The sequence below is a fragment of the Danio aesculapii genome, chromosome 15, assembly GCF_903798145.1.
Source record: "Danio aesculapii chromosome 15, fDanAes4.1, whole genome shotgun sequence".
In the NCBI taxonomy this organism is placed as follows: domain Eukaryota; kingdom Metazoa; phylum Chordata; class Actinopteri; order Cypriniformes; family Danionidae; genus Danio; species Danio aesculapii.
Window position 1 is genome coordinate 19,973,624 of NC_079449.1, and position 16,641 is coordinate 19,990,264.

General features: G+C 35.1%; 1 protein-coding gene across 2 annotated transcripts in view; it reads right to left on the reverse strand.

Moving 5' to 3' along the window:
- nova2 (NOVA alternative splicing regulator 2) overlaps positions 1-16,641 on the reverse strand; it is an 84,098-nt gene that overhangs the window by 18,800 nt on the left and 48,657 nt on the right. For both annotated transcript variants that reach the window (XM_056474197.1, XM_056474196.1), the window contains one exon: positions 8,493-8,659. In XM_056474197.1, the coding sequence (XP_056330172.1) occupies positions 8,493-8,659 (167 nt within the window). The remainder of the gene's footprint in view (positions 1-8,492; positions 8,660-16,641) is intronic.

Below are 16,641 nucleotides of genomic sequence, written 5' to 3' on the forward strand. Positions count from 1 at the left end.
ACATTCTTCAAAAGCACATTTTTTATTATCAACATCCCTTCAGTCTTCTATACCACTTAGGTTTACGGCTGAAGATCATTGTCTAAAGATATTAACATAAAACAAACTTGTCCGCAAAATCTCCATCCCAACATTATGAACCAGCCTTGAACCGCCAGCCTTGACATCACAGATCTTTTCAGAACCCAAACGCAGAGCAACACCAAATGAAGTATGCGCCTCGCAGATGCATATTTAATAAAGGTCTAATTTATTATTGATTTTTATGCCTTTTCAGACAGCTCAAGTCCTGCATCCATCAAAGAATGTTACAACTCGTATTCCCGGGGGTCCGGCTCAGGATTAGAGACGTGCGAGCTTCAGATAGAGAACATCCTCTCGCACATACACAATATGAGATCACCACAGTCCAATATCAACAGGACCCCTTGCTTTTAAGGTAGGTGTGACACTCGCTGCGAGACTTGATATAGACATGTCAATTCTTCCGAAATAGCCAATATAATCCCTGATAATAATGCTCAACATTCTGACTTATTAATATCCTCTTATATCATCCATCAGGCAAGATATTTTAGGGCTTTATGTTGTGTACAAATATTATTTTTCTACCTCCTTTGACAAAGACATTTTCAATTTGTGATTCACAAACAACAAATAAGGGAATGTTTATTTGTGGATTTTTTCTGCATGAAACTAGTTATTTGGGAGTAAAATAAATGTAAGTATTTAAACATGTCAGAAATAAGTGATTTCTTAATTTAAGTATACAGTTTTAAATTAATTTCTTCTTCCTATAAAAGTGTGCCTTTAAATTATAGCTCATTTGAACCTGAACATATCTTATCCAAAAATATCCAAATATCCAAATATACATATCCAAAAATTGTAAATACATTTAAAAATAAAAACAATATTCACTATAAATATTCTGAGTGTAAAACAATAATAAAAGACAATTTTAGGACCCAATAAATAAATATATAATAAAAGAAAACATTTCAATAAAAGTATACCAAATATGCTTAAATTAATAATGGTAAGGGGTGATATGGTGTCTCAGTGGTTTGCACTGTCACCTCATAGCAAGAAGGTGGCTGGTTCGAGTCCCGGCAGTGTCAGTTGGCATTTCTGTGTGGAGTTTGCATGTTCTCCTCATGTTCGCGTGGGTTTTCTCTGGGTGCTCCGGTTTCCCCCACAGTCCAAAGACATGTGCTATAGGTGAATTTAATAAACTAAATTGGCTGTAGTGTATGTGTGTGAATGAGGGTATGGATGTTTCCCAGTACTGGGTTGCATCTGGAAGGGAATCCGCTGTGTAAAACATATGCTGGATAAGTTGGCGGTTCATTCCACTATGGCTACCCCTGATGAATAAAGTCACTATGCCGAAGGAAAACTAATGAATGAATGAGTAATAATGGTAAGACTTTAGTATAGGGATCATTAGTTAGTATAATGTAATGCATTAAACAGTTACTAAAAAGCCTATTTTTAGAGAATTTATTTTTGTATTATTACAACCATTAATGAAACTAGTTATTTGGGATTGAAATAAATATAAAATGATTTTTTGGAAAATATCTGAACATGTCAGAAATAAGTGATTTCTTACTTTAACTATACAATTTTAAATTAACCTCCTAAATTAATCTATAAAACCGTGTCTTAAAATGATAGCTCATTTAAACCTGGACATATCTTACATTAAATGAGAAGCCAAAAATTGTAAATACATGTTCAAAATAGAACATATTCACTGTAAATCAATTAAAGTATTTGAAATGGATTTTAAATTCGACCCATCAAGCCCTTGAAACCATAATAAACCATAAACTCATAACCCTGATATCGCCACATTTTCTCTGACTGTGGAATCCCAGTAAATATTGTAAGATAGGATGTCTAAGTTCTACACATGCTTTCCTCAAATACACTGTGACTGTATAAACAAAACTGCCAGTCTGCAAATACTAAAGACACACAACACAGACGGCATCTGTCCTTTCTTTCACCCAAAAGAGATTTGAGCCCAGCATTAGAGGATGTACTTCCTTGTCCAACAACCAATGTTGTGCAAGACTTTCTCTCATACCATTGGCTCTCCTGGAAACGAGATCGATATTCCGTGGAGAGACCGTGACCTTTTTCCTGGCTGGCTGATGGATTTGAAGGTTAAAAAAGGCATAACATATTTTAGCCAGTCATCATTCCTCCAGAGACCTGAGGTGGAAGGGGAAGGGAGGGATGGTTTGGGCTATTGGGTGAGAGGTTTTTTTTTTTCTTTCAATTTTAGACGTTAGAGCAATTTTCCTGATGTCGCTTTTAATTTAGGAGATGAGCAGGGAACACAGCAGCGTTTCGCTTGGCTGTCTATGTGTGTGTGTGTGTGCGTGTGTGCAGCTATAGTGCTCCAATGAGAACTTTTATTAGATTCACGATGCAGGATAATTAAATAGGCTGGCTTTGGTGGTGTTGTGAAGGGAAAGGATGGTTTGAAACTGCACAGCCACTTAAGGCAATCCCACTGATCAATATAATAGAAGTAAAGCTGTGGCTTATTACAGAAAGGGCCAGCAATGCATGAAGAAAATCATTCCTTTCGCTTTGATGTTAAAAAATAGATATTAGAGAGAAATGTTACTCTTTTTTTTTTTTTTTTGAAGTCATAAGTGAAGCAGGAGGAACCATTACTGCTCTTCCAGTGGCACATCAAAAATAATCAAAAGCTGATCTTTAATGGAAGTTGAGAATGCGTGAAGCCTTTTCTCTTGAATGATTTCAAATTATGGTAATTGCCCAATGCAGTACTAGTTTTTTATTCTAATAAATAACACTAGGATTGATTTGTTAGAGGTATGCAATTGAGCTGCGTGTTTCTGGATAAATTGAGAATCACGTTTGTTTTTTATAGAGTTCTTCATTCATCCATGAATCTCAATATATCTGTTATTTTATTAACATATTTCACTAAAACGCCTCGGTTTCCCTTACAAGTCCAAAGACATTCGGTACAGGCTAATTGGGCAAGCTAAATTGTCCGTAGTGTATGAGTGTGAATGAGTGTGTAAGTGCATCCACTGCGTAAAACATATGCTGGATAAGTTGGCAGTTCATTCCGCTGTGGCGACCCCAGATTAGTGCGGGGACTAAGCCAAAGATAAAAAGGAATGAATAAATCAATTTCACTAAAACTATTTAATTATGTGTAATTCATTTTATTTTAATATTATTATAAAATAATTAATTAAAATATTAATTTAAAAATAATTCAGTGTGATTTAGTAATTCACTCAAAGACTTCACTTCCCAGCAGGCACAGGACATCAACATGTCGTCAGATTGACGTTGTATCCCAACATCGAGGGAACGCTGCATTTTGTTTGGAAATGAAAATCGGGTTAACGTCAGAACCCAGCGTCAGGCCAACGTCAATGTCCAATCAAAATAAACCAAATATCGACATCTAATGATGTTACAGCAAAGTTACCACTATACCGTCTATCAGACATTGGATTTTGGTTTCCATACCTGACAAAGAAACATCAGTATTTGACATAAGTATAATGTTTGTTTAAGATGTTGGCTTTACATTGACTTTTGGTCACTTTCCAACACAACCAATAATTAACCAAATATCAATGTCGTTATTGGACGTCAAAATAAGTTTTTAGACGCTGGCTAGACATTTAACATTGGTCACCCGACGTCACAACCTAAATCTAACCTAATATTACTGTCTTATGCCATTTGAGTGCCTGCTGGGTTGTTTCAATTTGCTACCCAAATTTAGCCATATGATTTGCCACATGGCTAACATGTTTTAACATGTTACTGTCATGAATTTGCATCTTTTTTACGTGTTTCCAGCATGATTAGCACACTGTTAGCATGTATTTGCATGTCATTTCTAACAATGAACAGAAAAAATAAAGTAACACCTCATACATGATTTTACCTCAGACATTTACCTATATCGCTGACTTATCAGACGTTGGATTTTGCGTGCCATACCTGACGAATAAATGTCAGTTTTTGATATCAATATGATGTTGGTTTAGGATGTTGGCTCAACGTTAGATTTTGGTCACTTTCCAATAGAACCTAAAATTGACCAAATTTTAAGGTCGCTATTGGACGTCAAAATAACATTGTTTTTAGACGCTGGCTTGACATTGAATTTTGGTCACCCGTCGTCAAATCCTAAATGTAACCTAATATTAATGTCTTATGCTGTTGAATGCCTGCTGGGTTGTTTCATCACCACACTTTTTTGAACAAATATCCTGAATGACTGATTCAATGTTAAATACAAAGTCACATTTTAAGCCACTGTTTGAAAATAAAGTGCATTTTTTTTTCATGAAAATTTAAAACAATAACACCGTGTAGCTGTCTGATTTACAATCTTTTAATGATTGTTCCTGTACCTCCAAGTATTATTAATTGTCAGTTTACTAAATAGTTTTTGGAGCTGATTGATTTGCATATGCATTAGTGCGTCATTTGATCAGATATCAAACCTGCGAGTTCCTAAAAATGCAACGATTCACCGTGTCTGCCTATAGATAACATTAGGGACTCTCGCCTTCCTCTGCATTAATGCTCCATTTCCTCTGTGGATGAGGGAAAAAACAGGAAAGATGAAAGGAAACCGGTTGTGAGCAGAGGAAGCCACTAAAGGCTGGCACTTCAGCGTCTCAGTTTAGTCTGAAACAATGAGGAGTCCATAACAATGAGCCATCTAGAAGATCATACTGATCTGCTGTGTTTGTGGGTGAGTTTGAAGGGCGGGTGGATTAAGTTAGGTGTCAGTTGCGTCCATGCTCTCACCATTTGGTTGCAGGCTCAGCGACTGACGTTCCTGACCCCAGATCAGCAGCTGTTGCCTAATATGACTTCAGTTTTTGCGCTCTATCTCTCAATCAGAGTGCACTGCAATGAGATGCATGCCACGACAGCCGCACGTGTGGTGACAATTGGAAAAGAATGCAAAGGCAATGCTAGGTCATATGACCTCAATCACAACTACCAATGAACCCACACCAAATGGCCACTAGTGAAATTCTGGCTGTGTAAAAAATAAAAATAGTAAAAAAAAATTATATAAAATAGGTGGTACGGTGGCTTAGTGGTTAGCACTGTCGCCTCACACCAAGAAAATCGCTGGTTCGAGCCCTGGCTGGGCCAGTTGGCGTTTCTGTGTGGAGTTCTCCCTGTGCATGTTCTCCCCGTGTTCGCGTTGGTTTCTTCCAGGTGCTCCAATTTCCCCCACAGTCCAAAGACATGTGCTATAGGTGATTGAATAAGCTAAATTGGCTGTAGTTTATGTGAGTGAATGCGAGAGTGAATGGGTGTTTCCCATAATTAATGAATGTATATAAAATAAAAGAATTACCAAACATTATTTCCCCCAATTTCTGTTTAACGGAGAGATGTTTTCCAACCCATTTCGAAACATGACAGTTTTAATAACTAATTTCTAATAACTGATTTCTTTTATCTTTGCTATGATGACAGAACATAATACTTTACTGCATATTTTTCAAGAAACTAGTATTCAGCTTAAAGTGCAATTCAAAGGCTTAAATAGGTTAATTAGGCAAGTTAGGGTAATTAGGCAAGTCATTGTATAACATTAGTTTCTTCTGCAGACAATCTAAAAAATATATTGCTTAAAGGGGCTAATAATTTTGACCTTAAAATAGGTCTCAAAACATTTAAACCTGCCTTTGTTGTAGCCAAAATAAAACAAATAAGACTTTCTCCAGGACAAAAAATATTATAGGAAATACTGCAGAAAATTCCTTGCTCTGTTAAACATCATTTGGGAAATATTTATACAATTTTTTTTTTAAAAAGCAGAATAGTCGCTGGTATTTTTCTTTTTCAATTATGTTTCTGTAGTACGTCCTCATATTGAACATTAACATCTCCACAGCCTCATCTCTCTGCATCCCTGTTTAATATATAGCTTGTCATAATGCACAGTGCAGCAGAATGCAGTGAGGGCTTTGCAGTAATGCTGTCCCAGCAGACACAATAGTGCGCAATATATAAAGTGAGATGTGTTGCTCCGCTGATAAGCCCTATAATTACATGCATAAATAATTAGGTCGACAACTCTGCAGGGGTAAAGTGTCTCAGACTTATGTTCTAGGAATTCAGGTTATGGCCCTGTCTTCACAGAGACTGCTCAATAAGCACAAAGAGGACACTTTCTTAATGGACAGGCTTAACTTAAAATCAAGAACAGAAAAAGGACAGCCTGTCATAAATTATTCATGCATACATCCAACTTTTTTTGTCCTAAGGGTGATTTAATTAAGCAAATGATAAATAAAGGGGAAGATTCATTGATGTGGATGATAACAATACAGAAACCCAGCAGATCAATGGGCCATATAATGAGGAGTGACCGGTGGCGATAATCTCCTAAACAGATAGCCCATACGCAATCAATGACTTGTCTAATTGAAACACACTCAGAATCTTCGAGACTTTGTTTGCTTCTGCCGCAAAGGTGGGATCTGTTTGATGGAGTTAACACTGTTCATTAAAAAGGATGTAATCAAAAATTCCCCCTATAGTTCATTTTATTCTGCTGCTGCATATTTTGTAGAATGTGTCACATGTTCGTGAAATTACAACCTACATACACACACAGATAATTGTACACGCATAATTTCATTCAGAAATTTTTAGTTTCTCTGTCTATTAGAAATCTGTTCAATGGGCTCTATGCACAGCTAGTGTTTTCCAGCCAATGATAAACCTCCGGTGAAAGCTTAATGTGACTATTTTTAATTATTTTTAAGGTTCCTTTTAGCATCAATGTTGTAATGTAATTACAATACATTGTTAAAATAGACTTAAGCATTCATTTAGTTGTTCAAGCGTAAAATGAGATGAAAAAACATTTAACCGCTAGTGTCGTCAGTACCAGCAGGCTAATTCAGAATTTCTATTGAAAATACTGGGGTAAAATTAATGTTCATATTTTAAAGGGGAGGGGAAAGGAATTTAATGCAGTGCTTCTTGTCCGGTCTGAGACCCACTTCATATTGTATATCTATCAGGCAGTGAAGATCACTGATTTTTAAAGAAAACAGACCTTAAACGTGGCAATTTTATAATAGAAAGTCCGGAAACACTGAGGCTGGCTGAAATTAAAAGTCTGTGTGCATATACTCCATTAAACAGTATTGAAAACAGAAAAAGCAATGAAAAATGTAAACGTAAAACTGATATTTTACTATTGAGATATTATTATTATATTTTTTAACAGTTTAAACATAGTATTTATTTTGTTTTCCATTTTCATGTATTAAATTTTAGTAATTCTGTTATTTTAGTAAGTTGGCTAAATGTAAAAAGAGAAATATTATAACTTAAGTACAGCTGGCTAAAATAGTTAAAAATATTGGTATTATTTTAAACATTTTAGTTGTTAATCTTCACTCGTATTTTAAGTAACAAAAATGTTTTATATACATAACAACAATAGCCCAGATATAAAATTATAGCGGCATTCACTATTGACCTTATTCTTCACGTATGACGAGCGCAGCCATTGGTGTTTTGCCGTTTTTTTCCCTTCACTTTCGTCAATTGGTGAAGTTTGTTTCTCACCACTGGCTTGCTTAGTTTGGGACTTGTAGAGCTGCGCATTGATGGATTTGCTCTTCAGGGTTTGGACTTTACGCAGTGAATTTTAAACCACTCTGAACTGAACTAAACTGAACTTCAACTCTGAAAACTGGACTGACACAGTTTCAGTTTACTAGAACTTCTATGTTATGCTGCTTTGACACAGTCAACATTGTAAAAGCGCTATAGTAATAAACATGAATTTAATTGAATATTTTTTTTTTTTAAGCTTGACACTTCGGGTCTCATTCACTTCCATTGATTTTTATACGTTAACAGCTTGTTATGCTGATTGATGTTGCAAACTGATATGTCCTTATTATATTATTCACCTTTTATGTATAGTCATGAACACACTTGTTTGTAGAGCAACTAGTTTGCCTGTTATCTGTCATTTATTATTCCTAGTCATTTCTGCCATAGGCAACACTAAATCAGAAGTTCTAAAACAATCGCGAAACTGAGCGCACTTCTGCAGTGAAGAAAAAGGTCAATACATAACACATATTAAAAATATTAATGTTATATTTCTTAACATGCTTTTCATTCAGCCAGTGTTCTGATTTCTTCATGGTTATACACGTTGCTTTGGAATCTGAATGTTTAAGGTATATAGTATGGTAAATAGTATGGTAAATATGGCTTTCTGTGCTTGTGCATTTTATTATAATTGAATAATAGAGTATTAGATCAAAAACAAAGGTGTGAAAATCTGATTTAAATATAGAGTCAACAAAAAAAGGAAGTTCACAATCTTGTGCATGTGCTGAGCAATGGCTAGAGAGGAAACTGTAAATGGAAAGAAACAGGAAATAGGCAAGTTGAAGGAAGTGAGGCCTCACCTGTTTGACACGGTCAGGGTTGACGGTAGTCTGTGGTTGAAGAATGCTAACTGGCTCTGTTTTCTGAGCACTCTGCGGCATCTCGCGCACCTTCTCTGCAATGAAGTCGTGGACATTGTTCAGGGCCTCTACGGTGCCCTGGATCAAGCACACGCGCTCTGTTGTTCCTAAAGAACGAACACAAAGAGAATTCCAGTTTATTAATCAGTGCAATTTACAATGTGCTGAAAATTTTGTAGTAAAAGTTTAGTGATGAGATGAGGGCCGAAGAAGCATGTGCAACTTTTTCTATGCAATTGAATTAGTGCTTTCCCAAAGATATGCAAAGCAGTAGTTTTATAGGTCTTACTTGAAAATACCTAAATAAAACATTTTACATTTGAATAAATTATTTAAATGAGAATTTTTTTTTACGTAGAGCAAGTTTGACCAGCCAAAAATATTAATTTAAATTATTTCTCTACCGTTTAGATTAGTAGTAATGACTAGGCCCACACAGAATCTGCGCACGCAGAAGTCCACAGATTTTTAGCCCATCATTGAGTCTATGTATTTACTTGTGTAAATGTGTGTAAATTTATATTTATTCATTTAAAAAAATAATTTCACTAATATTATTGTGATATAATAGTAATATTAAAATGTTCATATCATTTATTTACAATAGTTATTTTCTGTCTTTTAGTAGATATATTATAGGAAAGACTTGCTTTCTTTACCAAATAAGTGAATCTAGATGGATTTGCATTGTAAAAATTAAATAAAAGTTTTAAAATGTATTATTTTTTATTTTTAGTTATGATACTCCTAAAATCATCGCGCATAAATCCACATATCTTTTACCAAAATTCTCAGCAGAAATAGCAAAAAATGTCTGCAGATTCTGTCTGGCCCTAGTAATGACTTAAACGTTTGTAATAAAACTAGTTACATGAAATACAATATACACTCAAAAAATTGTTTGCTGTTTGTTTAAACTTCTTATATTAAAATAAACTTAAAAAGAACACAATTTATTAAGTTTTTGGAGGGACAACTTAATTGTTTCATGTTCAACATAACATAAATCCTTCATGTTGCTTCAACACAAATCAATTGTGTGGAACCCATCATTTTTATAGTAAATGCATTTAATTAACATAGCAATAGATTAAATTTTTTAAAGCCAACTTTTTAACATTTGAATAAATATGTTATCATTTGACTTGTGTCTAGTAGGGTCAGATGGCCCTAAAAATATTTCACTTTAAAAACACATGTCACTTACACTCTAAAACCCAACAGTCAACTTTATTAAATGAAATAAGAGTAGTTAACTCAAAATTTACTGAAAGTTAATTCTACTCATTTAAAAAGAGTTTTGAACTCAGTGTTGAAGGTAATGAGTTAATTATCTCATTACTTCAACTTAAATGGAGTAAGTTCACAGTACTATATAGATTAGTTTTTAACTCAAATGGTTTGTAGCAATAGGTTTCCTCAAACGGTTTGAGTTGACGTTTTACAGTACTCTGTTGGTTTGAGTTCTCTTCATTTATTGGGTTTTACAGTGCTAGATTGCTTCATTTACTCTAATGGATTAAGTTCACAGTACTCATTAGGATTAGTTTTTGAACTTGAATAGTTTGTTGCAATCAGTTTCCTCAAATGGTTTGAGTGACCTTAACTCTGTACAATGTAGTAATATTTCTATGCATAGTCACATCCCATGAAACTCTCATAAACATCTCCGAAATATCCCAAAGTTGTTTTACTACTGCCAGTGTAAGAACGAGGTCGTACTGCATGTTCTGACAATTGATGGTGTTTGGAACAAAAAAAGGTGCTGGAATGCTGGTTTCCTTACATAGAAACAACATAAAATATCATCAGCTGACAGCACTAGACATCTGATAACTGAAGGCCTGCTTTCTGTTTTTACTCAACTAAATCATATAATATTACAACGCATTGTTTGTACGACAGCGATAAGCATCCTTTGTTATCATAGAGTGAATCTGTCAGTCGTCGGGTTATCAATCATATTACACAAGAGACTACAGACATTGTGTTAGGAGGCAAACAACCAGCATTAAAGTATCTGCCCATGTAAATACCATGGATCTATGTACATGCAGACTGAAGTTATGGGAGCAGCTGCAATAACAGTCGCCTGGCAATGCTACTATTTTTGGCAGCCTATTCACAGAAAGCCTTCCATTAGACGCCCCGAAGTCTCCACTTTCAATTAATTCTGATACAATATCGGCATTTCGACTTCGCTTCCATCGTCTCTCCAACAGAACATGGAGGCTAAATGCACACATTCAATCACTATTGTTTTACTGTGCTTCAGTGAAGGAATTAGCTGACTGCGGTTCTCTGATTGGTTTCTAATCCATCTGCACTATAACATTTTGCCTGAAAGCGTACTTCTGGGACATTTATCCTCTAAAAAACCCACCCCAAATCACATTTCACCATAAGTGAGGCAGTCAAACGTGGCTATTCGGATTCAGGAATAAAAACAAAATCCACAAAAGCTTAAAGTAGATGGGAAAAGGGGTGGGGGGTTGAACAACCAGATTGATCTGAAGCCAGGATCTCTTGGCTCCCGAGAGGCTGAGAAGCAAATCGGCCCTTATCGGCATGCTGCAGTAGGGTTTTCCGGTTTCCTTTAACCTTCTATTGTTTACTAGCATGAAAATAATTGGGTTCGGTCCCAGACTAGCTATATGAAGCCTGTTAATACTCTCAAATTGAGGAATCTCAGCATCATGGATGGGATCTTACAAAAAAAACAAAAAAAGCTGAGCTCCCGACAGCTGGCAGCCCAAGAGTAATCTGTGACGGACCAGTCGGAGCGGTAGATTATAAGAGCAGAGATCACCATTGTGTTTTGGCAGAGTGACGAGGGGGAAGGGTGAGTGGGTGGGGGGCGACAACACTAGTCCAACAACTGTCAGAGATTGAGGGCTAGTTTTCTAAGTGTCACCTATCTTTATGTTATACACTCACTGGACACTTTATTAGGGACAACTGTTCATCTGCTAGATAATGCAAATCGCATTGCAGCACCACAATCCATTTAGGCACATAGATGTGGTTAAGATGACCTGCTGTTAGCTAGAAAGCATTTTTAATAACTTTTTTTTTCATATAAACATGGGATGGTTATTGTTACCAGTTAGGCCGGTCTGAGTATTTCAGAAACTGCTGATCTATACTGGTATTTTTGCTGTCAACCATCTCTAGGGTTTACAGAGAATGGTCTGAAAAATCAAATATGAGGAGAATTGCCAGACTGGTTCAACCAGATAGAAAGATGAAAATAACTCAAATAAGCACTCAATGCAATTTAGGTCCGCAGAATATCATCTTTAAGCACACATTATTTCATTAGCCGGTAGCTAGCTCTCTGCAACTATCACATGGTCACCCACTGAAGCTAAGCAGGACTCTGCCTGGTCAATACCTGGATGGGAGACCACATGGGAAAGCTAGGGTTGTTTGCCGGAAGTGGTGTTAGTGAGACCAGCAGGGGGCGCTTAACCTATGGTCTGTGTGGGTCCTAATGCCCTAATATAGAGAAGGGGACTCTATACTCAGTAAGTTCCGTCTTTCGGATAAGACGATTTAATGACTCTCTGTGGTCATTAAAAATCCCAGGATGTCCTTCAAAAAGAGTAGGGTTTAGCCCTGGCATCCTGGCCAAATTTGCCCACTGGCCTCTGTCCATCATGGCCTTCTAACCATCCCCATATTATAATTGGCTTCATTACTCTGTCTGCTCTCCACCAATGACGCAATATGGCTGCGGTTGGATGCTGCACACTGGTGGTGGATGAGGAGATTCCCGCCAAAAAATGTGGAAAGCGCTTTGAGTGTCCAGACAAGCACTATAAATGTAAGGAATTATTATTTCAAACCTTAAAGCAGATGAGCTACAGCAGCAGAAAATCCACACTGGTGACACTCCTGTCAACTAACAACACCAAACTGAAGCTACAGTTATCCAAAATTGGACAACAGAAGAATGGAAAAAGGTTGCCTAATCAGATTTCTGTCACAACATTCAGATGGTGTTGGATCACAAATTAGCATAAGCAACATGAAAGCATGAATCCATCCTGTCTTGTATCAATGATTCATTCTGGTGATGATGTAACAGTGTAGAGGATTTTGTTGGCACCTGGGTGTACTTAATAATGTGGCCAGTAAGTGTATAAACATACATAATGTCCATTAAGTGAACTCCAATAACACCAAATAGCTGCACATGCTTGGTTATGTTAGCATACTAAGTGTATGTGTTGCCTGTCTGCATGAAGAGGTCCTGGAGAGGTTGTGATGTGTCTGTTGTGAGATACTCAGCAGGACATCGGGAAGGGGAGGGGTGTTTAGAAAGAGGTCACTGAGAATCTTCCTCCCTCCAGCAAATGGAAGGGTCACTTTCTGACACACGTTTAGGTTTCTGCCCATGCAGTTTATTGAAAGTGATGGGCAGCTTGCTTTACCACCCATCTAAACACATCAACACCCACCTCATCCGCTCACTGCATTATCATTCTACATAGTAAGACACTGCACATAGCAGGGATGGGTAATGTTATTTAATGATTGTAAAAGGATGTCTTAAATTAAATGATTTAATAAAAAATTTAATTACTGTAGAAATCTTAAAAGACTGTACTACTGTTTTAAATAAAATATTAAGAAGTGCTGTTGTTTTTCACATTAATAATACAGTGAAATATTTGAGCAGCAAATCTATGGAGCCAGATCAGTCTAAAAAATAATATATTTACAAAATCAAATTCACACAATTCATGTTTACAAAATTCTTGAATTCACAAAGTAAAAATCAAATATTTTCGCTAAATGAACTGTTTTTGTGTGTTTATGAATCATGTTTTGAATTTACGAACTGGATTTGAGTGTTTATGAATCGTGTTTTGAATTTACTAATTGGCTTTGTGTGTTTATGAATCATGTTTTGAATTCACGAACTGGATTTGTGGGTTTATGAATCATGTTTGAATTTACAAGTTGGATTTTGTGAATATTATTGTATAGTGGATCTATAAATTGTGGTTTTGTAAATGTATTATTTTTGAGACTGATCTAGCTCCATACAAATCAGTATATTAGAAGGATAATATGTCACAGAAAATATGAATAATGGCCGCCGGAAATTCTCAGTCAAATAATAAATTACAGATTATGCATATTCAAGTAGAACACTGTTTTTTTCAAATTGTAAAAATAACTATTTTTTTTTTATTTATTATTTTATCAAATCAAGCATAGTTAATAGAAGAATTGTTTTTTAAAAAACATACATGGATTAAACAGGACTGTAAGGATCCAGAATGTTGAACAGATCCAATGTCGAACATCTTGCATCTTTGATTTTATCAAAATTTGTAATGCATATATTAAATAATAATATAATAATAATATTTAATATTGATAATTTAATATTACAACTATTATATATAAATTCTTATAGAATTAAAATGTATGTTTTCATCATTACCTTATTGGTTATTCATATTCATATCTTAGATTGTAATTTAGTTTTAGATCATCTAATATTAAATTAAAAGCTGCTTTCTACATTCTACATTTCTACACAATCTACATTGTAAAAGAGCTATAGTAATAAAGATGAATTAAACTGAATTAAATGAGAAATATCTTTAATGCCTCTATTTTATTTCATTTAATACATGATTTTATTTTGAGATTTACTGTATAAACCCTATAATAACCTATAAAATGATACATAAATTATCTTTCTGCACAGCCCTACTACATGCCAGCCATCCAGGAAGTGGTTAAACATTCAGATTCAGACCTTGCATGAGTCACTGCACTGTTTCTGAAATTTAGAGTTTGGTCTCCATCCATAAAGACAAAGAGGCCAGAGACCATCTAATAGAACTATTAATCAGCATATGACTTCTGAATAAGTGTGAACTCTGTTCTAGCAGCGTTAAAGGAAACACAAATGGCTTCCAGTGCAGACCAAGAGTTAAAAGCAAGAAAAGGTATTGGGCAGTGTGGAGGTGTTTTATATAGTTGCCTAGGGAATGCCTACTTGGCTCTGTTCACTCTTGTGCTAAATTGTTTTTATACAGTTGTTAAGTAGATGAGTCATTCATTCCTTGTTCTTGTTGCTAGATGGAGCTCCTCTTTGGTGATTTAGCTGCTAAGAACTTTGACAAACATCATTATTATTATTCGTCCAGAGGCGATCCTTCCTTTCTTTGCAGTCTTTTCCCAAATGCACATCTGATGGTTTGAGGGTCTGTTTTCTGTAGCCGTGTCAGTGATTGAGTGTCTGGAAGGCTGTTCTAAAGAATAACTCCAACAAAACTTGCAGATACAGACAATGCAAGTCTATAAAGGCCCCTAAATAAAACCACATGAGCATGCATAAAAACATGTACTTTATGGAATGTAATGTTAACTCATTAAAGAGATGATTAAAACTGGTAAATAGTGAGGTTGTGCTACTAATTAAAGAGGACTTGGTGGCTTATAGCATGTTTGTTTATTTGATAATGGGTAAGGTGGAAAGGTATGGGAGAGTATTGATGTGCATTATTTTGTTGCTCTGCTTATTTTGAGGCTGACGTTTCAGGTACTGATGTCGTTTTTAAGGTGAGTGAGGTTATAAATAGCCTTGGAGAAGCATGTCTTTAGAGCACAGGCCTCTGCTCCTGCTCTGTCTAGCTGTTTGAAAGGAAGATGTCCTGTGTGAACGCCCTTTATTCTCTTTCTTTCTCTCACCACTGCTGCTGTCTTGAACTGAGAGTCAGAGTTGGAGCAAATTGCTGTCAGTACTGTTGAAAATGACAGCATAACCAGGCCCGAAATAATAACAATCTTTTTTTTAAATTTGCATCTTGCTTTGGATTGAATTTCGGAGCTTGTCTATTTCTGTTTGCTACAACCAAAATAAGCCTATACAAATAACCTGCACTTACTAATATTAGCTGCGCAATAAGACATGGTAGAAAAGGATAGGAATTCTGACAAAATTCTGGGAAAAGAAACTAATACTACTAAATAAATGTAACTGAAATGTAATTTTAATTTAAATGTCGCCTACGTAATTGTTGTCTATTGGAAGGAATGCTTTAATAGATCCAGCATTTTAGTACAGAGTAGAAATGTTCCTTTGAAATGAGTGTGGGACCAAGGTGCAGTGGAAGACAGCCCTGAAATATATATAAATACACACACACGCATACATATATATATATATATATATATATATATATATATATATATATATATATATATATATATATATATATATTATATATATATATATATATATATATATATATATATATATATATATATATATATATATATATACACACACACACACACACACACACACACACACACACACACACACACACACACACATATATATACAGTTGAAGTCAGAATTATTAGCCCCCCTTTGATTTGTTTCTTCCTTTTTTAATATTTCCAAAATGATGTTTAACAGAGCAATGAAATTTTATTAGTATGTCTGATAATTTTTTTTCTCCTGGAGAAAGTCTTATTTGTTTTATTTCGGCTAGAATAAAAGCAGTTTTTAATTTTTTTTTATACATCTATGGGTCTATTTTTGCCTGAAACTATAAAAAAATAAATAAATAAACAAATAAATAGGACAATATTGTTAGAATTTAGTCAAAAATAAAAAGATACAAAATGAAGAACAGCAATGATGTTTAAAGCAATAGATGTTGTATATTAAAAAAGGAAAAATCATAATCCACTTATGATTTTTTATTTAGCCAACAATAATACACCACAGTTTCTAGCACCACAGCATTTTGTTGTCATAATTCATTTAGATTGTTTGCTTATTTTATTCAACAAAACTAGCATAAGCCTATTTAGTGCAAGTTGGTGCTGTCTTATGGTCAATGCAGTAAGAGATTGTACACACAAAAGTTTGTAACATACAAAAACATAAAAAACAAATTCTTGCCTATGAAATGTTCTGCCTTTATGCTTTGTTTTCTTTGTTTGCTCATTACTACACCCGTTTGCAGCGCAAAAGTCTAGCATCTTCAGATTGGCTTTTTGACTAAGTGTGGTTGAATGAGCTTTGTCCTGGGAGCACTGTATAAATGTG